The sequence below is a fragment of the Phlebotomus argentipes genome, unplaced genomic scaffold (assembly GCF_947086385.1).
Source record: "Phlebotomus argentipes unplaced genomic scaffold, Phlebotomus argentipes genome assembly contig_15, whole genome shotgun sequence".
NCBI classification, from domain to species: domain Eukaryota; kingdom Metazoa; phylum Arthropoda; class Insecta; order Diptera; family Psychodidae; genus Phlebotomus; species Phlebotomus argentipes.
The window spans coordinates 17,726,903-17,754,316 of NW_026776181.1; the positions used below are offsets into that span (position 1 = coordinate 17,726,903).

At 39.7% G+C, this 27,414-nt stretch overlaps 1 protein-coding gene across 1 annotated transcript in view; it reads right to left on the bottom strand.

Moving 5' to 3' along the window:
• The window catches only part of LOC132263238 (teneurin-a), a 97,126-nt gene extending 74,036 nt beyond the window's left edge, over window positions 1–23,090 (bottom strand). Inside the window, exons 1-2 of the mRNA XM_059762905.1 lie at window positions 22,863–23,090; window positions 20,027–20,517 (exon numbers count right to left, since the gene is read on the bottom strand). Of these exons, the coding sequence (XP_059618888.1) occupies window positions 20,027–20,169 (143 nt within the window). The 5' untranslated portion in view covers window positions 20,170–20,517; window positions 22,863–23,090. The remainder of the gene's footprint in view (window positions 1–20,026; window positions 20,518–22,862) is intronic.
• Window positions 23,091–27,414: the final 4,324 nt, after the last annotated feature.

Below are 27,414 nucleotides of genomic sequence, written 5' to 3' on the forward strand. Positions count from 1 at the left end.
CACGCATAAAAGTTACACATTACTAATTAATATCCTTCCTGGATTGGCGAAGGGGGTGGATTTGTATCCTCTCTCTGACATCCACACCGATTCATATTTCAACACCCAGTACATTATGTATTTGGTGGCAGTTTTCAGTTCAACATCTCATGTTGCGAATTGTGGAGATTTATTGCATTTTGCCACAATTTTCGCCGCGGCCTCAAAGCCATCCGACATTCAACCGCGCGATGGCTCACGGAGATTCCTTCTCCAACCGCCCAAGTAATTGTTGTGGATGTAATAAATCCCATGCGAAGATCTGTGATATAAAAATCTTACAAGGAAAAGAATGTTTCATCGTCAGAGCGCAGATTCTAGAGAAGTTGTTTCGCTCTTGGAGGAGAAATTAAAATTCTTTGTCGCTCAGATCGCATAACTCATAAGAAAATTGCACACACACAGAAATGTGTCACAAATCATGACAAGGCAATCCTTGACGCACTCTTTTCCCCCGTCACTCAACGCGGATGGAATTGTTGCTTTGAGGCGCGCTGTTTGAATTTTCACACCGCGCCAAGGATTATTCACAATCTTTGTTCATTAAAGGAAGTTTGTCTTGGGCTGAAAATGCTGTCTCTATAATATTGATTGGATTTCACCAAAAGAGACGAAGCTCGTTAAGATGCGGAGTTGCCAAAGCGAAGAGGGACAGAGAAATTCCTCTGCAGATCCACTTATTGGTGTCAGCGGAGCTCCTCCTTGTGTAAATCCACTTTGAGAGTTGCTCAAGTGTTTTTGAAATGAAGGAGCGCGCAAAGTGAGAAAAAAAGGAGAATATGTGTCTGGAAATCATTCCTCCAGAGAGTATTGTGAAATGTTGCACATCAGAATATCTCTTTGCGGTAATCTTCAACACTGTCTCACTGGAGGAGAAGAAATGCGAGCAGTTGAGGGAGGTGGAGAATTGCAAGAGGGGAGAAAACGGAGTCTTCATTGTCATGTTAATAAACCATCAATTAGATTAATAGCGTCTGAGATTTCTTTCACTGATTGCACACTGTCTCAGCATCGGAGTTGGTCAAGTGCAGTCGTGGTTGGACGCTTTTTTTCCATGCAATTGCAGAGGTTGCAACACTGTGACAAATGGTTGGTCGCTTGACTTTTCAGAAAATTCACGGGGAGAAACATCTCAGCGAGCCAAAAATGCTTGAAAAAGCAGATATTTTAGCCAAATATTGAGCCAATTTTTATTAGCATTTTTCTGAACTTTCTGCTGTTTCTCTGATCATAACTTAGCAAGGAAACAGGAAGACCATCTTTTACGAACTTCCTTTCATCCTAAGAGGCCTTGAGAGCCTGTAAATCTCTCAATTTTGAGGTTATTTTCATGACACTAAATATTAAATAAAATATTCCATTCTTGTGTGCTTCTTTTACTGCCAAATTATCCCGATTCTTTGGATTTCTCTCCATTTCTACGCAGAAATCAAGGCAGAAGTAATAATTTTTATCATTTTCTAGGTTATGTAACGAATCAAAAACAAATTTAGTGAATATTTCACATTCTAGCACATCAATTCTTTTGCTTAAGTGCGAAAGATTGCTAGTCTTTTACAAAATTCTGCATTTTAATGCAAGAATCATTGCTATTCTGCACATTTGATGCCAAGAAGCACTGATAAGATCAAACACATAACCTCAAAAGAGTATTATGGACTTGGAAAGTATTGATTTTGAACACTTTCTTGACAATTTTGACTCTGAATCAGCAAATTTTGAGTTCATTCTCAAATGATGTCTTGATCAAATGATCTTCTTGACGATCTTTTAGTAATATTTTTAAGGTTATGGTCAACAAAATGTCCAAAAGAAGGGATTTTTTAAAGTAGATTAGTATTTTGACTGCTCTTCAGCTGAGATCTTAGCTAAAGAAAGCGAAGAAAGTAGCTTTGGAGAAGAAACATTCTAATAATCTCTTTAGGGACATTTTCTGGTTTTCGTCATTCGAGAAAAACCATCTGGGGATTGTCCATTGTCGGCTAATTGCAATCAGTGCAGCCGAAAGGCAACTCTTGCCAGTGTCTAAATTCATAAATTACGTTCTTGTCGCTCGTCGAGTTCGCTCCCTTCGCCACCGCGCGAAGAACGCTGGTGTGCAAGAAACGTGGAAGTAATGACAGGTATAAAAAATTATAAATCTCACGGGCATCCGGTGTTACAGTGCTCTTGGACGGCATTGATTTTGAGCAGTTTCGAGTATATCTGTGGCCGCTTTCCCATCGAAAAAACTCACCAGAAGTTGCCCAGCGAAATTGGCGCTGAGGGAAAACAACTCTCTCCATCGCGCTCTCAAGAGTTAATTGTGGGATATGCATTATGCGCCAAGGTAGATTATTGCATAATTTCACCGTTGATTTGCAATATTACATATGTATGCTCGGGTGCATTGATTGGAAAATCACAATTTACAAATTAGCATAATTTAATATTCCATATTCATCATCCCTGTTGATGACGATGTTGCTATTTTGCACGTTGTTTGTCAGAATTTGGAAATCAAATCGTAATGCTGAAAATTGACAAATAGATTCGTTTGTGCTTTAGGTGGCAATCAGTGAAATTTGAAATTTCCACCCCCTTCAGCCACCCACACTCATCAAAGCCAAAGGCTCTGCAGCAATTTTCCCAGGGTGAAAATACACAATCACACAACTAATACACTAATTTCCCCAACAATGCCCAAATATGAATATTGGCACTGGCGCGACGCTATTTTATTTTATTCCAACACTAACCACAAAATACAATGGACAATTACACATTTTACACATTAATTCCACCATTTGGATTTGTTTGGAAAATCACACAATCGACATTCTCTCGCTCGCGCCGTGCTTATGTCTTTTGAATAATTGCACATTTTAAATTGGCATTAGTGTGTAGAATTGGGGGTAGTTTTTTTTCCTCCATCGCCTCCAAATGGTATAAATTAGCATTTTCCACCCACTTTTGCCAGCTCTTCGCACTGCCATAAATGCATAATTTCTCGACAGATTATTATTGGTAATTTCATATTAATATGGACATCATTTATTGGAATTCGACCGTCCGTAAATTTACTCATAAGCACAAATTTGGGGCTGAAAGTGTTTCGCAAATGCACTTTGAGCAGACTTTGCTAATGTTAATTTATGCACAGCTAATGGGATAGTTTTGTTGGGGAGGAAAAAAAGAGCGGTGAAAGGATTGTGAGATAAATTTAGGGACATTATCGGAAATTTAAACTGAGAATTCTAAATAAAACATGAGATCGATATGAACCAACTATAGAGTTTTGATTTACATATTCATAAGACGCGAGTCTATCGACGATTTCTCGCGCTTCACTTACGGATTTGGCTGTTCGATTAATGTATTCTTCACGTTTGGAGGTAAAGGAGGAACTCTTGGTGCCTCATTTGCCTAAATTTGTATCATTCCAGAGCACCGTGGGCAATAATTCCGTGTTATGACATCGTCCACGTGGATGGCGCGCGATAAAAATAGACTTCTTGTGATTGACAGTCTCTCGTTGCGTAGGCGAAGAGTGTCTCAATTGCTTTCACATGTTATCAAGACAGATGTGAACATCTTCCGCTGGTGTATTTGCATTCAGGAATCTCAAGCCACGAAAGGATCACACTCCTTGAGTGGCGCACAAGTGCTTGTTTCCCATATAATTTCAAGAACGGCTCCTTCTTTCTGTCTCTCTCCTCTCGAGACTGTCAAACACGCGGCAAAAGTCAATTTATATTGATTTAATGTGACAACCTTAAAAGTTAATTTCCTCATTTTAAATTGTAATCACGCGAGAGATGGAATTGAGATATATAATAAAAATGTTTGGCGTTTCGAGACACTTTTTTTTTGGGCGGAATCACATGTCAATGGAATCATATTTCCCACCCACTAAATTCGATGTGAACCGTATTAATTGCTGACATAAAAATTCATTAGGATTCTTCCACGCTTTCTTGGCTTCTCGCAAGGCTCTCTTCTTCTGCCATGTTGCACGTTAATCACAATTATGTGTGTAGAATTCATAGAGTGGTGGAAAAGGCAGACGATCATTTATCTGCAGCCTAATTTCTGACATGTTGTTTATGGCTGAAGGAGTGTGTATTGATAAAAATTCTCAAATCACTATTTTTCACCACAAAACTCTCTCGGAATATTTATGATTTATTGGCGCATAATCTGCCAGAATATCGAAGTCTATTTTTGAAACGCTCTCCCAAAACACTCTCGATTCCTTGAGAGATTTCATTCACCAAAATTGACACTTACAGACCGTCGAAGGAGACAAGGGGAAGATAATACAGTCAGAAGTGGGTGTACAGCTCAGCAGAAGTACTTAAGAAGTGGAAGTGTTGAAAAACTTCCATTATTTCATTCATACATCCTCTTTCTACTGAGAAATTCTTGACAATTCTTCGGATTTCTTTTGGTTTTTGCACAGAAATAATCGTAAAAATGCATTTATAGGTTATGTAACGAATTAAGAACAGATTTAATAAAACAATTCGATGATCATTGGCAGAATTTAGCGTTTACATGCAATAAATGTTGCTATTCTCAACATTTGACGCTAAAAAATACTGAAAATTACTCTAAAGTCGAACATAACCTTAAAAATATTGATTTGAACATGGAAAACGTCTCTTTAAAACACTTTCTGAAGGATTTTAATCTTAAATCAACAATTCTGAGTTCATTTACAAATCATTTTAGATCTAAGAAGCTTCTAAACTAAGTCTATGAAGATTTCTTATTGATATTTTGAGGTTATGATCGGAAAAGATGCCCAGAAAAGCGATATATTGATCGAAAACTTAAGAGATTTATCACAATTTAAGAGTTAGAGTGCAAACAGTCAACAAGAAAATATTCTTTCTGTGTGAAAAGCGTGGAATATTCTTTCCACAGTCAGTGTAAATCATTTGTTTGGTGGAAAATCCAATTCATCAGTGAGTGAGAGTGTGGCAAAAAGCATCGTGAAATATACACTAATTATACTTGTAGTGTTTTCAGACTGTCTCCCATGGGTGGTTCTGTTTTTCCTCCCATCGTCGTCAACGTCGATGAGGAAATTCTGGATGGTTTCGCAGCGAAGAAAAACACACGTTTCAATAATTTTTCATTAGCTGTCGCGCATCTCAAAATGCCTTGAGTGTTTTTCCTCACAATTTCCATACCTTTTTGTGCCTTCGACTGGTTGGTTTTATCGGACAGGATTTTAATAACATTTCGACACATTCTGCCTGCGCCCGAAAACAGTGAGCAATCGGGAGTGGATGCTTTTGGGTAAGAAGAGTGGCCTCTCTGACCCTCTTGATTCCGACCATATGGCTTAAATTGAAGTGGCGTCTTTGACTGGAAATTATAAGGGCTCTCCGTGCGCATTTGGGTGAATCACAACATTCCATTAGACCCTCCCGATTGGATTTTTGAGTCATCTGCTTGATTTGAGGCGACTGACAGGGATTCTCACCGCAAGATTGGGCCAAAGTGAGCATCTCTCTCTCTCCGGGAAGTCTTTGTCTTCGTGGCTTTTCATACTCACCACGCAAGGAGAAATTCAATTACTTTCCACAGCCAAATAAGATGCCAAAACTACACGGGAGAGGTTAACATTATTGTGAGGTAAATTACCTCCACTTCTGGAGCGTCCCGAGGAATCGACACAAAAGGCACACATATAGAGATGTTGTACGTTGGGCCGAGGAATTGCTTACAATGCATCCTCTTTCTTCGGCAGGGGGATTTGCGAAAAAAAGGGCGCATCTCTGCGCGTCAGCAAGAAGGAGACAAGCAGAGGAGACACAGAGAGCGAGGGAATAAAGAGAATACCTGAAACCTATAATTTGAATGCAAATAAAAAAAAAGTAAGAAAGGCGCTCCAGCAGTGTAGGTTGAATTTCAGCACAACACACTCGGCTCACCCGGTACAAAAGAAGAACACACAAACTTAAACCAGTTCATGTACACACAGAAAATGTCGAGAAGACGGAGAGAAGACAAGGCAAGAAAGAAATAAAACGAACGAAAGGAGGGAATGAAATGGGAAAGAACACACACAAAAAGTAAATTTTGAAAATGATGCTCGGCCAAGTCCAAAGTCAGATCGAAACCTCTTTCAACGGGAGAACAACGACTGGGAAGAATCAAGGGGAAGATAATTTGGCTGATATCTGTACATCATTCCCTGATACTTAATTCACAACTCTAGTTTTCAGACGTTTCTGAAGACATCTTGTCAATCAATTTTTAATGATTTTCCGCTTTTAACTGAACCTTTCAATGTTGAGGTTATGTTCAATGTTACAACATTGAAAGAATAATAATTCCGTTTCCAGTGCAAGAAATTTCTATTTTGAACTCTTTTTTAGGAGTTCAATACGTGACATAACCTTAAAAAAAATATCAAAATGAAGACTTGGATTAGAATTGTATTCATAAATCGTATGAAAAGTCTTTAATACTTCCCGGAACACTTTAAAAAGATTATTTTTTGAATAAAATGATAAATGAGGCCAAAATCAGTTTTATAACCCTGAAAATCATCGGAAAACATACTGAAATGTAACGGAAAACTTAAAAAAAAACTGACGTTTTAACTTATATTTTATGATTTTCTTCCACTAAAATTGTTTTTTGAACATTATTCTTGGTTGTAATAGTTAATTAAGACTAAATATTCTTAAGAAATATCGATTAGGATCTTCCTAACTCAAAATCACAGTTGTTTAGTGAAAAATTGAGGTTATGTTTCACTTTAGCATTATTTTTCTAAGGTTACAATTTTTATTGCGTAAAAATACCTTGAAAAATACACCAATTCTACCAATAAAGTGAAAATACTTTCTGCATTGTCATCTGTACACTACTTCTGGCCATATTATCTCCCCCTTGGGAAGAATATAGCCGAAGAAGAGTGAGCGAGTCAGGGGGAGGCTCACTAAGCAAATAAGCGTGATTTATAGGTACACAACTTCAAATTAGAGTAATACCATGCAATTTCGCAAGTGATTTTCCCTGAGAAGTCAATCACTTTTCCTCGGCACTTGCCTATGGAAAATGACTGGGTTTGGTTGGCAGTCAAGGCTGAGATTTTGCTCATTAAAAGTGCACTTTTCCGAGCGTTTCACACTGAATCACCCCTCGAAGGCGATTCGCGCACAGGTTTTTCCTGCGAATTCTCCTGCCTCGCTCAGAGTTACATTCCTCTAACATACACACGTAGGTCCTATTAGCCAGACAAAAGGGATCTCGGCGTCCATTGTTGCCTCTTGTCTGTGCATTTTTATTCATTGACCTTTTTTATTGCGATTATTTGTCTCTTGCTGGGTAATGTTATATAACGAAGGAGCAAAAGGCGAACAGCAGAAAGAATTGTACGTGGGCACAAGGAGATCTCTCTCTCTCACACTTTCTTGTGCATTTCACTCGTGTTCTCATGCACGCTGAGCTGTGGAGGTTTAATAGAGAGAACGAGCGTGGATGAAGCATTGTGAGATGTCTACAAATCCACAACAATTCACCAGATTGCACAGACTCTCTTCTCAGAATTGTACCCAATCTGACTCAAGTCGTGCGTGAAGGGTACTTTATTGTTCAATTAAATAATTATGTGCATGCCGACGAGGTACAATAGCCTTGCATCTCCTTTTCTCTGTGCTGAGAGCCAGAAAGGACACAATTTTCTGCACACTCGTCTTCACGTCGAGGACTCCGAAACTTCAAGTGGGGCGGAGAAATTTCACATAAAAGGGGGAAAATGAATGAGGGTGAAGTGAAAAATTTCATGCGAGAGCGAAGAAGTTGGAAGGAATTGAATGAATTTTCCAAATGAATGACACTTCCAAGGACTCACTTGAAGTGCTTAATGTCAGGTAGACTTTTTTTCTTCTTCTCTTTTCTATGGCTAAACTGTCATTCCCGCATTAAGGGTGGGCAGGGAAAAAAAAAATTGCCAAACTACATAATATATCCCAAGAATTCACAATGCAAAGAAATATGTGTCAAGACGCGCTACCATCTTGAGCATTGTTCACCTGGGAGGATTGAAAATCTCCCTGAGCCATTCTTGCACGGGACATCAGAGGAATAACAATGTAGCCGAAGGGACACGTAGAATTCCACACACACACACACATGGCCGCCCTTCTTCGGCTCAGGGGAGAATTTAAATAATTTATTCACACATTTCCCAATACAAATGCCTTCGAGAGCCAAATGCCATTAGAGATATCCTTTTGTGGAATGGTGCAGACTTCCTTTTCGCGCAGGAGCGCTCACAGATGGAGATAATTTTCAATTTTTTATTCATCACACAAATTATTTTCTTCCATTCGCCGAAAGGAGCTAATCTGGGGAATTTTGGAGCAAAAGATCTGCAGCGGAATTTTCGCATTACTTCTGACAATATCTCAGTGAACAATCGTCAGTGAATGCAGAAGTTTTCTTCGCGTGAAAGGCAAGAGAAGTTTATATTCCACAGGTACACCTCTTCCTGCAAGTGCTCCCCCCCCCCCGCTTTGTCTATGTGGCTCTGGAGAAATATTCAATTAGATTTTTCCCCAAGTCGCCCAGACTTTTGTGAATGGCAGAATCAGAAACCGTGAATTTTATTGCTGTGAAGAGAAGAGTTCCACCCAATTTTCAACAATTATAGACAATTCAGTGGATATTTACAGACGCATTTAGATGGTCATTACATTTAATTCAATTTCCAAGTAAAATATACACTAATTTACCGCCTCCTCAGTGCCTTAAACAGTCGCCAAAGACGCATTTCTGTGTGCTGGGCGAGAATTCGGCCCGCGAGGGAGAAAAAACCTCTCTTGTGGCATTCCTTAATGTTCTATTGTGCTGTCAATCGTCGAGGTCTTTTATTATTGCTACTGGAACACATATAAATATTTTGACCGGGACGAGAAAAATTTCGAGTGATGGGAAAATGGGAAGAATTTGAATTTGAAATTCAGAATTGTTAATTTTTTTCACCGCGCGACTTCAATGGTCGAAAATTTACGATCAAGCCTGGCAATTTGGATGTTTGACATGCCTTGAAAAGACTGAATCGAGGGGTTGCTAATATGTATTTAGAAGTTTCCGTTGCAGAGCGATTCTTTTCGAAGAAAGCTGGATTTAGAGAAAAAGAGTGGAAAATTAAGGAGAAGAATCTATTTCAGGTGTCAAATTGTCTCTTCGGGACTGAAGATAGATTTTAGGCCGATTTTAGAGAAATTTGAGTTTCGGTTTTTCACTATCCTCAACTAGAGATTTTCGTCAGCATTATTAAAAATTTTCTTATGTGCCGAAATAGGAGGTTTTTCCAATTTATTACTATAATTATTATTATAAAACCTTGTGTAAAACCGTAAATATCCGAATAAACATCAAAAATTGTCGGTTTTGTTGATGTTTGCAAGCTTTTCAGCTGAGAAATTCGCTTTTTACTCTCTAAAAATTGTGCACAATTATTTTATAAATACATTTTGAAGATATAACAAGATAAAATAATTGTTTTTTCGCTTTACGAAGAAACGAATCAAATGAGAATTACACGGAATAAATGCATCGCGATGCACTGGAAATGAACCGAAGATTTACGAAGAAAGAAACATGTTTTTTTGGCGTTTGAATTTGCATCTCAAGCCAAACCTCTTGGACTGGAACAAAATGCGGCGAAAGAAATGATTTCCTGGCAATTGCGGATCGCTTGATCAGAAGACGATGGGAAATATCCTATTTGTGGCGTCACCAGTGACAATTGGGAAGAGAAGATGCGATGAAATTCAAGCTAATTAACTCATTCATTCAGCAGTTGACACAACAGTCCAGAATGAAAAATTACCTCTCAATGTCTCAAGGCGTTCATTTCATCTTCTTCTTCTCTCTCTCTATTTGGGGGAAGTGTATTGGAGATCTATCTTCACCATCCCAAAAGCATGGGCGCAACTCGAGATGCTTGTCTTGGTGATATACAAAATCTGGCATGTAAATTTTTTGTCCCATGTCAAGAGGCAGAAGCGATTTTTGCCCGTGCATCGCCACAATGTTGAATATCAGCACAAAGTAGGGCTTTTGTGGCGCACAGCATTTGCTGCTGTTGGGAAAAAAGAGCGCCATTTATCATCGCCCGTAGACACCCATCAACAGTCATTTATCATTATTTGTTCAGTGAAGTGCGAAATTTAATCAGCGAAGATTGTAATCGGATCGGAGTATTAGTTAGAGTTTCCCAACTAAAACCATACATACAATGTATCCACTCGGGAGCCGTGATTTTTCCCATGAATATGCATTTGCCGCACAAAATATTGCGCTTTGGCGGCACCAAAATCCCTGGGACGCGGCAAAAAAAATTATTATATGCACGGATTTCACTGCCGGAAATCCCTTTTCGCCGCCCAAAAGAGCGCCCAAAAGGCCAGCGAGTCAAATTGATTAAGCATTCAGGAGGATCGAGCGATGGAAGTGATCGGAATGGGTAAAAAAGTGATGATTTATAGGGCCTCTTATGGAATATTTATTAGCGCAGCGCTGAGGATTCTCAGAAGGTCTCTCCGGAAGAGTGAAGAACGGACAAAGATGTTGCATATTTAATTGTTTCTGTCATAATAAAGACTTTATGTTCAATTTCTTCTACCTTTTTGTGTACTTTGAATGCGAAATCATGTTCTTTTTGTGTAGGATTTTTAAAAGCATTTGAAATTGGACAAATTAAGGCGTCGTTGCAACTTTGCTTTCATAGCATATTAAATAGACTGTCAAAAATAAGAATTCGTAAAAAGATGTTGCAAGATTGAGATCTTAACGTTGAAAATTATGAAATTAGACAATGAAACACATATTTAAGGGATTTTAGTAGTCATTTTTCACATTTCAATGCTCCAAATTGAGATTGTGCATTTCCGGACGTCCTTCGACTCTTTTCCGGACATTCTGACCTGCGGAATCCTTCAAGAATCCCATAGGAAACACGATTAATGTCAGAGAAATGCGCGAAAGAAGATGTCTTGAACACTTCTGGAAGATTCTTAATAAAAGCTATGAAAACGTCAAGTTTGCTACGCCAAAATTGGTAATTTTTATGAATTGAAATACGAAATCCGTAATGTTGCAACGACCCGTAAAACTGATAAATTGACTTTTCACCACCAAGTTCATTTCCATTGATGAAAGGGTTGAACAATTTAACTTCGCCAAGCGTAAAATAAGCACAAATTTTGCCTGAGTGCAGTTATTGCGCAGAAATTATGAATTTCCCCAGTGAATTTCACTTAAAAGTCACTCGTGTGCGAAATAACGCCGCAATTTTGACTTGAATTTCGTCAAATAATTAGCAATTTTATTGATTGCCGGCCAAGACAAGCCTTCGTCGAGCGATAGTTTGCTGTCTTGTCTGGATGATTATGATGCTTGGCATGGAAGGTGTGTAAAGTCCAGAAAATTGCTCTGAACGTATTATTAACTGTTTTATATGAATTTCTGCAACTTTTCGGCCACAGAGTTAATTGTATCCGGCAAAAGGGGTCTCTCTCAGGGGAGCCCCCGAGTTAATCCCTCGTGTCTGCCAACTGTTGCAGATTCTCGGGGTCACAGGTTAAGACGCCTTTGGGGGGAAGTCTTCCGAGAGAGCGTAATTAGAAAAAATTGGGCGATCTAACGAAATGATCTACCTGAGGAGATAATTTGGAGGAATGCTTTTTTCGGCTGCCTCTCGAGCGCCATATGGCATTTGGAGTCAAGAACACCGAAGAAGTGGAAGGTGAAAAGACGGAGAGGAAAGGTATGTGTGGCACAGGAACCCTTATGGCTGGGACAACACACATTTCATCGGTGTCGAGGGTAAAAAAAAGGCGACTCTGAAAATTGAGCTCTCACTTTGCCAGCCGACATGCTGAGATCCCGGGCTCTTCTTCAGCAGCCCACAGAGGCCAAGGGGAGGATAATACGGCTAAAATCTGTACAACACTTCCTAACACTTCAACAGACACTTCCAGAACATCAGCAATGCTTAAAACATGCGTTTTTCTTACTTTCTTCAACTCTTTCGGAACTTCAGACATTTTTTCAATCGCCTAAAGCATCATAACCTCAAATTTAGGACTCTTTGTCTCAGAAAATACGTAATTTTTTACTTCTATTACCCTGAAAACTTGCAGAGAAACTGTAATTTAGACATATTTGAAGTTTTCAGCGAATTTTCTGATGTGATTTAATTTTTAAGCATTGTTTTGGATGCACTTTAGACCATAACCTAAAAATTATCTTGAGATGTTTAAAAGAATTCAAATATGATCTGTTGTAAATCGATATTGAGTGGAAATTTGCTATTTTAGAGAAGAAAATTATTAAAACAGCTCTTAAAACAGCTAATTTTGTATTCAGAAACAATATTTTTGAGGTTATGTTCAATTTTAGCGTAATTAACTGCAGTTTTAAATTGAAAACTTGTGATCTTTACAAGATTTCATTATTATTATGCCAATAAATTGTAAATTAAACCAACTTAGGCGCAAGAATGAATGATTTTTGAGGTTATTTCTTGACAAAGTTTGTCTTAAATTCATAACATAACCTAGAAAAATACAAAGAACAATTCTTTTCTCCAAATATCACGTTAATGCCTTTTGAAAATGACTTTTACCCGCATATTTTTAAATACTTCAACGGAGCTGTACACCACTTCTGACTGTGTTATCTCTCCTTTGCCAGAGGCTGAAGAGCTGTTCATTGTTGAAAAATCGAAATGAGGAATGCCTATTTTTCAATTAAAATCCCCTCCTGTCTCCCGACAGCCCGAAAAAGAGAGCTGAAAGAAGGAATCCTCTAACAATGAAATCAACCTTCCTTCTTCACAAAACTGCGCTTGTGTGCGAGTCGATGAGAAAATTAGATCTTCCGATCTCTATCTCTCGCCGTGTTGATAAATTATAACCCTCCGAATCTTGGAAAAACATAATCGCTCGCAGAGACACATCGCCCCTCGCCGCGGAGGGAAATAAGAGTGGCATTAGGCTCCGGTTGCAGACAGCCGAGGATTTCCCTCAAGCCATGTGTTATAAATAAATCACCGAAATTTGGAATAATTACATTTGAAATTCTCTTTTTTTTTCCTTTTCCACCGCCAACGTCACGGGATGAAATATTACAATATTTCCCCGGTTGATACACTTGGCTTTTCAAAAACAATTGCTGACATTTATTGTCGTGATTCACGAATATTTATATTCAGTAGCAAAAGGAGGAATATTTGAAATTTCTGCCTCTGAACGCTCTTTTCCGCACCATTTCATTAATTGGCCCACATTTTCTCGGTCGTCTTTAGTTTTTTTTTTGTGTGAAGATTTAAATTAGTTTCTGGAAGAATTTCCAATGAACTCTAAAGGCAAAAAATATTGTTGATGTCCTTTGTGAACAGAGACATAATCAAGCCTCATTTGAGGACTTATACTCAACTCTATGCGAAGCAAGGAGGAGATATTATGCCTTGAATCAATGCTTTTAAATGCATTTTTCATCGCTTTTTAGACTCCTTCAATTGTTACCTGTCTTTTTCCGTTTCTCAAGAAGTTTAAGCTCTTCAAATGCTTAGATTTAAGATTGTATGAATTGATTTTAATGCACCGGAATTTGCTCATGAACAATTTCTGTCTTGATTTCATAGTTTTGTCATCAGAAAATGCCTAGAAAAATTATAATCAAATTGTGATGATATGAAAACGGCGTTAAAACCTTTTTGGGCTGATTTGAATCCTTTCAAACTTAAGAAAATATAATTTTTGAGGTTATGTTTGACTTAAAAGTTGTTTTATTCCTTCCGAAATGTGACAAATTTGATGTTTTTTAAGCTCAAATCCTCAATTGTGCTAAGAAATAGAGAAATATTCCCAGTTTAAACATATTTTTAGTGATTTTGAGGATTATTTAAACAGCAGAATCGGTTTATAATCGATCACATAACCTAGAAGAGCAATAAATTTGATTTTTCTAAGCGGAATCAATTAGAAATGCTTCAATTCTTAACACTTCCATCAAATTGTACCATATTATCTCCCCCTTGATGTGAAGCCCCTTTGAAGAGGGAAAAAAAAGCTCCCCTGCAAACCTCGAGTGCTCGTTGGGAATCCGCAGAAGGGTTTTGTAGCAATTCAGCACATCATAAATCAATGCAGCAGAAATGAAGTTGATGTATCTCTGGGGGAATCACTGATCTTGATGAAATAAATTGATACGCGCACTTCTTTCGCCGTCGTCCGTTGTGTGATTAGTTTTGTGTGTAATGAAATTGGCGAATATTGCATTTGCCTCGCAACCCCTTTCGCCCCTAACCGCGCCTCACCCTCTGCCATTCCAGTGTGAGTGTGTGTGTGTGAGAGTGTAATTTTGTGCACATTCGACAAGCCATGTCTGCATTTGCGCTATATTTGCATTTTGTTGCGCTCACCAAATACACTCCGCATCCCTTTCATATCGAGGATGAATGCATAATGCCGAGGGATCGGGCATGAAGGAATTTGTACATGTAAACGAATATAAATTTCGTATAGGGAAAATTGAGTGCGGACAAAAAGAGAGAGTTATTTGAGACACTCACACAGCTTTCTATTTATAAATATGAATATGGGGTGGATTATCGCAGGCCTTTCCCGAGAGCTAGGCTCTCTCTCCCTCTCATGTGTGTGTGTGTGACTCACACTATTCGCTCCTTGAACACCTGACGCGTTTCCCTGATTGGTTCCATCGGAACTGTGCGAATGCAATTAATACACGTTTCTGCAAACACCGTTTATAATCCAATATCCACAATTTTGCACACCGCGTCGCCACATCCCTGGTCCACCCCGCAGACGAACAATTAATCCTTCACTCTTGCGCCCTCGCGCGCGCTGTATAATGTCATCCTGAAAGCGGAGGGTTGCACGGCATCGGTAATCAAATTTTTCATTCCATCCCTGACGAGAGAGAGGAGCGCGCAAGGATATCGCAGCCTTGGGTATTTATTTACATTCTGTAGTGAGTAAATATAAGCACAATATGATTAAATTCATCTTCCAGGCGCTACGCAACGTCATCGATCTCTGCCCCCTTTCGCTGAGGGCCTTTCAATGCCAACAAGGGATGGCAGAGAGCACACTCAGATGAATCTTATAATTCTCCATCCAGGCTCTGATGGCTAATGTGCAGATCTGCGTTGGAAAATTCCCATTAAATCAACCAATTTCTCAGGCTTCCTCCAGGCGAACTATTGTGTGATCGACTTATGAATATGCCAAATCCATAATAGAGAATCCCAAACAAGAGAGGAGCACAATGGCAGATGAGATTAAGTCCATACCTAGTTAGATGCAATCTTGTGAATATTTCCAATCATTCGTCCTCCGCCATTGGCTTGTGTAGCCAAAGGAATTACAGAGAGACATGGATTAATGCAAGCATGGCGAGTCTTTCCCCGGAAACTAAGCTTGAATATTCATGTTGTGAAACATTTATCCGTATTATGCGAAATTGCGACAAGTTTTCGGAGGGAAAATAGGTCAAGCATTTCGGCAGACACACAGAGAGAGAGAGAGCAACGAGAAGTCCTTGGCGAGGGGAAATCAATACTATTGCAAAGAACTTTGCGCCTCGCACTGTCCGCACAGAATGATGGCATTGTCGAAAACTTCCATGTCACCTTCGAGAGATTAATTTTTCTGAGTGCAGAAGAAGAGGGATGAAAATTCATCCCTCCTGGCACTCTTCCCTTGGGGGGAGAAGCGCACGAAATCGAGTTTGGAGTCCAAAGTGGATTAAATGGAAATTATAAAATTAGAGAGTCCGTGTAGCTTCAAAATTTGCAAATTCTGCTACCGCCAAATCATATCAATCGTGTCCTGGGGGGGCGAATGGAAAGCATGGAAAACTCAGCTCTATGTGCACCTCATCACGCTCTGCCAGTCTTAAACCCCGATGCACACAGTTGAGCCTGAACCCCTCATGTTTACGCAACCGAGCAATGTTGGGGATGAAGCGCTCATCTGTAGTCGCTTGTGCCGCAAAAGGTGGTGAAATGGCTTCTCCTGTCGCTTATCTCTCAGCCATGCATTAGGAGATTGCGAGGCAGAGATTTCGCCTCTGCAGCACTGCGCTGTGACCCTCATTGTGCGCCTAATTTTCCAATAAATAATCCCGATGCCCCGCAGAAGCTCCAATCCGGCCTGCGATATGCAGGTCAAGGGGGAGATAATGCAGTCGGAAGTGGTGTACAAGTGGAAGTATCGAAAAACTTACAATAATCCTTTCCCGAGTGCTTCTTTTACGTGCCAAATTGTCCTGATTCATTGGATTTCTCTTGATTTTTACGTAGAATCAATCAAAATAATCCTTTTCTAGGTTATGTAAGGAATTAAGGAGAGATTTGGTGAATAATTCGCATTTTAGCCCATCAATTCTTATGCTTAAGACAGAGAAATTGCTATTCTGCAACAACTGATGCCAAGAAACACTGCAAATTGTGTTAAGGTCAAACTTAACCTCAAAAATATGAATTTGAACTTGAAAAATGTTTATTTAAACGACTTTTTGGGATACTTTGACACTAAATCAGCAATTTAAAACACTTTTGTGATCTTGAAAGCTTCCACAACAAAAAAGAAACTGGAAGCATTCGAAGCCCTGCATATCTTCTTATCGGGTTATAGAAATGTCAATAAGAAGGAAGATTGGACTGACGTTAGCATGATTCAGAGAAGAAAGGGAATTTGAGCTAAAAAGGCCATTTTCGTCAGCTTCTACAGAAAGAAAGCTTCGAAATTGAGTGTTTTAAAGATTTCTTAGTGATATTTTTTAGGTTTTGGTTGGAAAAAGTACCCGGAAAAAGAGTTTTTAAGTAATTTCAGTCGATTTTAGTGATAAACTGCCTAAAAATTGGTCTAAAAATATCAAGTGCTGGAAGTTTCAGGCATTTTTGGCAGAGTTTCGGATTTGATGTACAGATTTAAGGCACATTATCCTCCCCTTGATAAAATCCATTGTCATATCCAAAGCCATTTCGTCCAGCGCGTATTTTTTTTCCACTCTCTGGCGAAGGATTTGGCAAGAGGTTTCCAAGTGTAAATGCTTTGTTTATGGATTTCATAATGAGGGAAAATAAAGGAAGGGTTGGTTCTGGCATTACCCGAAAATTTCCATACATAAATGGCAAAGAAGAAGCGTCTTTTGGGGCGGCGGCGGCGAAATGATGAAAGAAGACAAAGCGAAAATGCTCTTTCACGCTAAATTTCCTCACCCAACATTTTCACCACTTCGCCTTGTGAGATCCTAATTTATTTTTTCGGGCTTCTTTAGGGGATCTGCCAAAATTTGCAACCCCTTGAAAAACCACCCACAAATACCCAGTGAAAGAGGCGGAAAAAACTCCACTGTCACACATTATCTATGTAAATTGTATGCAATCTGAGGGAGAAATGAACTCTTTTTTTTTTCTTTTCTTTACACATTTTAACAATTTCTTTTTGCCACTCGAAAATCGACTTCAACAATGACGAAGCAAAGAGAGAACTTTTCAGTGTGAAAGTCACATTGATTGTTTCCAAGGAAATACCTACTTTCTTCGGGCTATTGTTTGCTTTTCCCACAATTAGTGTGAAAAAAAGGGGGAAAACTTTTGGGTGGAAAATTGAAAAAAATATATTTACCAAAGTTTCTCAAAGTCCCAAAAGTGTGTGTGTGTAAAAAAAACTCTTGGGAAGGACAAAATCAGGACAAAAGCACACATCTTCTTCAAATTGATGTCCTTTGATTTCGCCATATAACAGGAATAGAAGTTTTGTGAATTTGGACACTTTTGCCAGCTGAAGAAGTGGGAAAAGATTGTGCAAATGGACAATAATTTCACTGCTGAGCCAAAGATAATTGTCTCAGAAGACTTTATGCGCTCAAGTGACCAATCGAGAATGCTCCCAAAAATTCCCTGCGAGTCGAGAGAAATGTGAAGAAAACGCCGAGGCAGAAAAAAGCGGCAAAATGTTCTCTTCTAAAGCATTATTTAAACCCTCCTCGTGCTTAATACATAATTTATAGAACACTTCGTCGAGTGAATACTTAATTCATAGCCCGGAACCATAGAAGGAAAAATATTTCGGAGCTTCGGGAATGAATTATTGAAAAGAAGTAAATTTCAAAACAAATAGAATAACCCAATTTCTGGGGCGATACAACTCGTGTCGCGTCGATGTCTTACAAAACTCCCGCCCCAAAGATTTTTTAATTGAAATCCTCAAGCACAGTTTTCCGCCAGGGTTTAAACTTCTTCCACTCTCACTCTCTCTCTCACTCTGGGTTGAAGATTATCGCTGTGGCAACGACTTTTGTGTATCTGCGAGCGTGTTCTTTATCGATCATTCTGCGGATTGTGGGTGAGAATGAGTTGGGAATAAAAATATGCTGCCCGATTGCATTTGCTCTCTGATAGTCATCAACCCCTTGAGTTTCTGTTGCTCCGGGTGATGCACTGAGGGTGGAAGTTCGAGGCTAAACTACCAGCCAGAAGGAGACTTAAACTACATTTTCCCAACAATCTCCAGTTGGCGGTTGACTCGTGTTAAACCATATGGTGGAATTGACTTGGTGAATTATTAACATTTTGAAAGGCAATAAATCATAAATTAGCGTTCAATATTTTCCCTCAAAACAGAACCCAGAGAAAAAGTCAGACCGAGAGAGAGAGACATTGTTATAAATGTTTAATGAGGAAGACTTGTGGAACATTGTTTGTTTCTTCTGGATGACTGAAAACGCCTTTTCGCCAAGGGGCACTTCATGTGGAAAAATAATGTACTTCGCTTTTGAGAGAAATTGCTCAATTAATTCTGTATTTCTCCATTGAATCGCGCATTCAACTTCACCCAATCTCATCTTATGATTGTATAACTCAACAACAATATTGTCAAGAACATAAATTTCCTTCAGAATTTCTACGTAATATAAAATGTGGAAGAAATTTCAGATTCAAGATTTAAATTGCAATTAAAAGACATAAATTCTGTCAAGAAAAAGTCTCTCACTTTGTAGAGTTAATTGTTCAAAATTTGCTCTAATCTGAATATTAATTGATTTTGAAAATAACGTCTAAATTTCAGGAAATCGAAGCGATTCCCATTCAAACAAGGAATGTTAAAAATGTGTTAAATCAATTTAAGAAAGTGTTTTGCTTGCTTAAAACGGCGATTGTGTTAAAAATCCGATACGAGTGTTATTTTTCATTCTGATTCACACGTTTTAAGTCAATGTGTGTTAAAGGATGTGTTAAAAGCATAATTACAGATCAGAAACTTCAAATTATCTTGCAAAGATGGATCAATCTGTCATTGTGACTCTAATTTTCAAGCATAAACATGAAAGATAATTGCAGTTAATACTTTTTATCGCGGATTTACTAATTATTAACTTGAATTTTAATAATCTTGGCAAATTTCACACATTTTCTTCTCTTACACATTGTGAAAGCGCTTAAAACTTTCTAAGAATATTGAAGCGGGAATAGAAAGGATTCTTTTTCCCTATTAATTTGGGATGTTAAACTTTTAAATGTTTGAAATTTAACAGTTTAACATTCCCGTGTTTAATTGGGAATCACTCCGAAGACTGCAAAGTAGAATAGGACTGAATGTATCGTTCAGTGACTTCTGTGGGACGATTTGCTGAATAAATATTTCATCTTTCAGCAGCATCGGAGCCCAGTTGGGATTGTACATCATTCCCATTTCTGTTAGAATGAGAATCTGTCCCTTGAGGCCCACCGCTGGAGAAATCAACAGCACTCCTCTCGAATGCTGGGAGCGCTCGAAAATTTAACGCAGAGCATTATGTTGAGATATCCAATAAAATATGATATTTACAGTGTCGGACAGAGAGGAAACTCCGTGGAGGTTTGAAAGAAGATATTTCTCATTTTATGGCACGGCCAGTGGTGTCAATGTGAGAATTCTCTCTGCTTTTTTTTCAACGTTACCTGTTGGTACTGGTTTCAGATGTGAATGGTTCGGCATAAATATTCCTAACTGGCGGCACTCGCCGCGGCAATGGTGGCGGAACTGGATTGTATCCATCCATTATGGTGTCACAATCGGAGTACTTCATAGATTTCATCGTCATGTTTCGGCCGGCTGGGGCGCGCCTCCCCCTTGGCGGCGGCGGCGGCGGCGGCGGCGGTGCAGAAAAAGTATCAAATATTTCTCTCCCGCGATGGATTCACTGACAGCAGAGACAATTGCCCGTGCTCGGCATTACACTTTGATGATAAACTCAGTCCTCAAGCACTTAGACAATGAACATGTACCACCAACTTTTCAACATAAATCATTTCTCTCACTGGCCACGCACACACGGACACCCAGGGATAATTATATTCTCAAAATATTCTCGAGTTCTTGCACTCTCTCTCCACTTTCCTATTTCCTATTCAACTGCGGCCCTCCTCCAGCAATTCAAGAGTTTCTTGGACTTTAATTGATAAATTGATTTCATGAATTGATGCCGATCTAATCAACATTTCATTGTTGTTTGGCAAGAGTTGTTGTGTGAGGAGTTTTTGGGAGGCGAATGAGGCGACTAAGATAAATTAATATCTCTCTCTCACACTCTCTCTCTCTCTAAAGCCCCATAGATATCTTCCATAACCCAAAGAATCTCTCGCTCTCTGTGTGTCTTGAAAGAACCCCGCGCGCGTGATTGTGTACTTGTTCACCAGCAGAAGAAGAAGCACACGCAGAAGAGTGGTTTATCCACGGCGCGGTGCTTAAAACTTTCCTCAATACGCTTAAATTTCCCTACAGAAAATTTAATTAACTCGCAATAAACATTTCACTCTTCTATATATCTCCAACTCTCGTCTCACTCCTCAATAAGATTAATTATAGCCATACCGGGTGAATCAGTTGGAAAGTGACGCTATTCCATTCTGAGGCCAACAATTCTACATGCTCAGTCATATTTTCATCTCTTGGATGAATTCTCATACAAGCGCGCCCAAATTATTCAATGAAGATCTCTGTCACTGACTTCTCAGCGCAAGGACGCGAAGAATTACTGCATAAGACAGTCAAAAGGATTGAATTTAGTGGTCGAAATCACGTTATTTTCCTCATTTTTCATGAATCAAGCAAGTTTCTCAGCTGAAAAGTTTGCAAACACTCAATGAATTGCTTAAATACTTAAGCTATAATCGGAATTTTAGGGTTTTACTTAAGATTTTACGTTAAAAACGTGTGCGTAATTAGAAAAACTTCCTTATTTCTGAAGAAACGAGAATCTTTCAAACCCGTAAAGTGTCCCTTAAGATTTTACTCGCAAAATCTTCTCCAATTTTTCGATTTTACCCTCCAAATATTTGCTCTTTAGTTGCTCTCAGTGGCTCAGAATGGTATTAATTCATCCCAGTCTTGAGTGTTTGGACGTCACTGACGGTGTCGCGGAGGGAAAAAAGAACAAGAAAACGGAGTGGATGAATGTGAAAATAATCCTTCTAGATGGGGCCTAATGAATGTCTATAGAATGATTTGGGATGCAATAATTGCCCCAGCATCAGAGGCCATGCATTCCACTTGCTCGCATCCCTCGGCGCGCCCCATTCACTGGCGCACACATATATTTCCTTCACGATATTCTTCTAAATGAGAAGAAATGATTATCATGAAACTCAATTGAGCCAATTTAAATAAATTTGCCCTATGTGCCTTTTCATACTCTTCCGAGGCGTCGGCACAGCGCGCTCCTTGCTGTGTTATGATTAAGTGGGACTTCAGCTCTGCCTCTCGCCAGGCGACCAAGTAATGTCCAATTGAGAGCGAGAGAATGTGAAATCGTACGGACATATTTCTTCGCATTATGTGGCATTATTCAAACTGCTTTTTGTTACCCGTAAATCCAATTTGAGTCTCTCTTTCTCTTTTCAACCCCCGCGCGCCGAAGGGAAAACTTCCCCAAATTCCACATTGTCGAAATATTCTATTAAAAACTTTTGCACTTTCACAGCCGCGAATGGCACTTCTTGAGTGTGTGTGGCTGCAATGCGAGTGACTTTTAGCCCATCATTGTCGCGCGCGATAGCGTCAATTTCGCGAAAGACTTCCTCAAAGAACCGATATAATTTTCTGTGATGATTTGCCCTCAACGACCCCCCCCCGCTTTCCACGCCTTCCTCGGCAGACAAACCCCGCTAATAATAGCATTTGGTGGAGAGACGATGGAAAAAATTGTAAAAATAGCAATGCGTTTAATTATATACAATAAATATAGCAAATAGCATCACTTGTCCAACTGTCACGGAGATAAATTGCATCTTATTTATTTCCCAACGAACACCGACAAATTTCACGTACGGCCTTCTTTTTTCTCCTCTTCTCTTGAGACACACTCAGGAAAGTCTTCCTTTTTCGACAGAGGTCACACTTGAGAGCGAAGAGAACGAAAGAACGCGGGTTTCCTGAGCAAAATTGCATATTCGTGTCAAACGGATATCAAATTAATTAAAATTGCGCAGGTGAGTTATAAAAAAAAAAAACGAGAAGAAAAAAAGAGCGGAGAGTCTTGTAGTCGTTTCCGGAATATTATGTGCTTTATTAATATTTAATCGTAAAAGAAAAAGTGAAATACAGCGAAGGGTTGGTTGGCGAAAAACACGCCACTCAAGTATGCAAAATACGCAAAATATGCAGAACGCGGGGCGCGAGTGATGCTCAATGAGGGGATGAATTTCGAAAGTATTTCCCTGACCAGATCGACACCATATTTCGCAGTTGGGAAAAATGTCCTGATTACGTCACAACGCATCCACGGGACCTTCTTACCCACTGAAACACTCTCTCGAGTCCTCGTGCGATGCCGCGAAATCACGTCTCACATGCTAATGGTCGCACAAATTCACATTAACTCGTGCACGATCATTGTCACGGAAGCCTAGGAGTCACATCCACACTGCGCTCGGCAAATGGATAAATAATTGATGCCCTCTTGGCAGAATCGAACGCGTCCGTCGCGGATGCGTAAACAGGGCTCGCCTATTGTACGCAACAACCTGAAACAGACTGTCGAGAGTACGTCCGAGCCCGACGGATGTTCCCGTGAAGCCAAATTCTGCTCCTCATGCGCTCTCGCTCTGTGGCACGCTCTTGTGCTGGCGCGTGAGCGAGATGGAGGGATGTTTGGGCAGAGTGCGATGGTGTGAACACACACCGAGACGCTTCGGAGTGTGATTGTGGTGGTTGAATGGGAAAAATCCACTCATTGAGGAGCCCTAACACACTCCTGGCACTGTATGGGGATGGAAAGGTGTTCGATGGCAACACAGTGTACTCGAGGAATCATAATTGAACGCATGCGTTTAGTGACTTCCACTCCAAATGCACTGAAATCTCATAACATTGTCTCTTTGAGTTGAGAATCTCCACTTTCCTCGCCATCCACCCCTCTCACTCTGTCACCCAGGCGCTCTTCTTCACACCCTCATCGGTGCCAAGGAGGGGATCTCGCACGCACACACACCCTCGCAACCCTCTTCCCCGCCGCAGTGTCCCTTTTTTTCTCTCTCTCTCTCGCCTCGCCGAAAATGAAAATAAGATTTTCCCTTTTATTGCACTCGTCGCCCCCCCGCGAGGGGTGAAAATGATGCCCCAACGCTCGACAATGCTTGCATGGCGCCACTTTGCAATGCGTCTCAACAGGATGCCAAATCCTGCACACGTAATTTCCTCAGAGCCTCGATGCGCTCAATAGGGCAACAGAGGCCCTCAAATGTGGCATCGAATTCGCTCACGTTCAAATTGATGCGAACAGAAGAGGGTGGAGTGCCACATGCGGCTTCGCAAGGGGTGGAAGTGCAATATCTATGTGTACATATGACCTGAAGAAACTAACAAGAATGTTGCCTTAATTGGAAATTGTAGGTTCGGCTCTCAATGGACATTTGATGCCTTTTCAAGTGTGCCAAATATGCCCAGATTAATTTGCCAGTTTGCATTGAAAAAGCAAGCTTAATCACATTATCAGGCAACTTGCATATGTTAAAGCACATTGATATTAAAGATTATTTTAATGAGGAACTAAATAATCGCTTTGAGGGATTTTATGCACGAATTTGACTAATTAAAGTGGGTTTTTAAGGGTAAAAGAGGGCTCATATGGACCAAATGTGCTCAGAACTTAGATTTTAGACTATTTTCTCAATAATTCTCAAATTAAATTGAATCTTTTAAGTTTCTATTCGCTTTATTTCTGAAGAATGCACATAAAAACACTCTTTTAGGGCATCTTTCCGACCATAACCTCAAAAATATCACTAAGAGATCTTTAAAGACTCTGCTTGGAAGCTTTTTCTAAATGATAAAATCGACTGTAAACTCAGAATTGCTGATTCAGAGTCAAAATCGTCTAGAAAGTTTCCTATTTCACCATTTTTTCAAGTCTTAATTATTATTTTTGAGGTTATGATCGACATTAACACATTTTGAAGTATTTCTTGGCATCAAATCCTTAATTCTGCCATTGATTTGTAATCTTTACAGCTTAAGGATTAGAATTGATGACTTCGAATGTGGAATATTCACTTAATCTGTCTTAGATTCCTTACATAACCTAGAAAAGGCGAAAGAATCTGTCAGAAAAGAAATATTGTAAGTTTTTAAACACTTCCGTTGATCTGTTCATCACTTTTGACTAATTATCTCCCCTTGATATGGACTAATATAGACTAATTAGGCCTTAGAATGTTGATTTGAACTATTTTTCCCAAGATTTTACCCCTAAAATTGTGTTTAATCAAGGAAATTGCACATTTATGTCTGATAAGGGCCTAATATTCGCATATTTGTGATGTCCTGAAACTTAGTAATCTGTCCTTTCAACCAACTTAGATTGACACAAGATCAATTGCCTTGATAGACGACAAATTGTCATGCATATTTTAAAAACATTTAAAACGGAAAATAAAAGCCTCCATCTCAGCACGGATCCGACAAACCCTCCGACAGAGTGACTCACGTCAAAGCGCTGCCCTCCTAAATAATAAACAGGAAATATGACGCTTCAAAATTCTATGGCATCCACCCCATGGCTTGGGGTTATTGGCCGCCCTGTGCCGGCACTGATTTTTGTCTCCGGCGTCCATTGGAATTTCCTGCCGCACAGGGTTGGGGGTTGGCTCTGTGTGGCGGGTTACGTAAAGGGGAGTCAGTGTAGCGAAGACATGTATAAATTAGTGGCTTTCTGTTGATGTTCCTTTTGATTCCTTTCGCTCCGCACCCGCAAAATCCCCTTTTGTGAGCGACTCATGGCGTTCTGTGTGTGTGAGTTTCTAAACCACTAACTCGATATAGATAATCAGATTGTCTGTGCTGTGTTCCGTCCTATCAAAGAAAGTATTCCTATAGCGACATCAAATGAGGCTCTCAACTGTAAATCATAATTTGATGTGTTCATATCTGCCTTGTGCCGGTTCAGAAGAAATGCTCCTGCAGACATTCTTCGTGGTGGCTTGTTTTGCCCCCGGGGCGGCCAAATGAGCGTGGAAGAGCTTCCGATATCAACCCCTGATGCTCATCAATGTAGAAAATTCTTATGAGAAGCGATGAGGAGATCACAAGTGGGATTTCCGCAAAATTTGACAGTTGAATTTGAGCGCGCGCGTGTGTGGAAAAATGGAGATATTGAGCTACTTTAAGCAATTACCTTATGTACGCGATGGGCGGCAGAGTCACGGGGTGAATATTTCAGCACTCTCTCTCTCAGGCTGGAGTAAATAAATAGCAGTGGGTGGCTGAGGGGGAGGCGCACTTGTATGCAATCTATTACCGCCAAGTCACCCTGCCGCCACTATCGGGCGAATCCTTGAAATTTCCTTAAAGTTTCCACACTCCTCGAGCACGGCGAGAGGCATTTAGCTCCCCCCCGCTTCACACCGCCGCAGCTCCACGGCGATGGAGCCCTAATGCACAGGGGATGACGGGCGGAATCTGGATGGGTGTATTGCGGAAAATCATAGTTGAACCTTGTGGGTTGTTGATGGAAACCAAGAGTCCCAAAATGACAGGGGGTTCGGTTAGTTCAACATGTGCCTCTAGGATATGTGTACAAAACGACTAAACCTCCCCCGCCGCACACAGCGCAGCCCTTCGTAGGTGTACACACATAAAACTTCACCCCTGTGATTTTATATTATTAAGAGGAGAGCGAGAGGGCACGGAAGCATGTGTGCTGCGCTAGATTCTCTCCCAGCATCTTCCGCCCTGCGATGCTCGGCGCACAAAGTTTGGGGGTTGTACAAAAGTATAGATTACACACAGGCTAAATATCCATGAGCTTTTCACTTCTCTCTGACAAGTGAATTTTCATTCACGGCGAGAGCATGAATAATGCAATTTAAATACAATTCACCACATGATATATTTCTCGTGGTGTTCTCATCAATACAATTCCAAACTCACTGGGTGAAGATCGCGCGCAAGAGAATTAAGAGGAATTTTTCTCCAATTTCACCCATCACAATTGCCTGGATTTTCCATCAATTCTTGACTTCTGTCTGACCCTCAATGCCGATGCCAAGTCACTTTGCGTTTCCAAACAGCATTAAGAGTCCATTTTTACAGCAGTAAAAAAAAGTTATTCTCCCCGAAAGAGAGGAAAAATTGTGTATTTCATAACAGAATTTGAATAATTTATGCAGAAAAAAAGCCATCTAATTTGTGTTCTGTGACTGTTATTTTGATTGTTCCATTGACTTCCTTCGTGTCACTCCACTTAATCGTACTTTTTATGCACCGATGATGTCCGACAAATATGCATTTTGTAAGCTTCAGCGAGAATGGAGACTTTAATTGGTGTCTAGATGGTGAGCAGGGGATGACCAAATTATTCACCCCTCGGCTGGAGAACATCGCGGATGAAAGGTTGGACGAGTTTTTTTTATCGAAAAGACCTTTTGACCACTGAAGTCTAGACGATAGCCAGATTATTTGAAGGTTTATGCTCGACGGGTGAATCGAACACTAAGAAAAGTCGATTTATCAGAGTTTTCGTCTTATATTGAAAAATTTTGAGATTTGTATATCAATTTTATTTATTTTCAATGCATGAATTTCGAAAAGTCGCTTTTTATCGCCTAAAATGTACATTTTTATTAAGAAAATTGTCTCAAATTGCATTTATTAGTTTAAAATTGCTTCTGATTTGATAAACATATTATATGTTCGATTTTCAAAATTTTTCTAAAATGTTCTTTGACTTTGAATGAATATTTGTCATATTTTTGAATTTTTTCACTTGAAAATAGTACAGAAAAGTGCATGTAAAGTATGAAAGAACAATAAAAAATTGATTTTGAAAAGAAATATTTTCAATTTTTTGAGT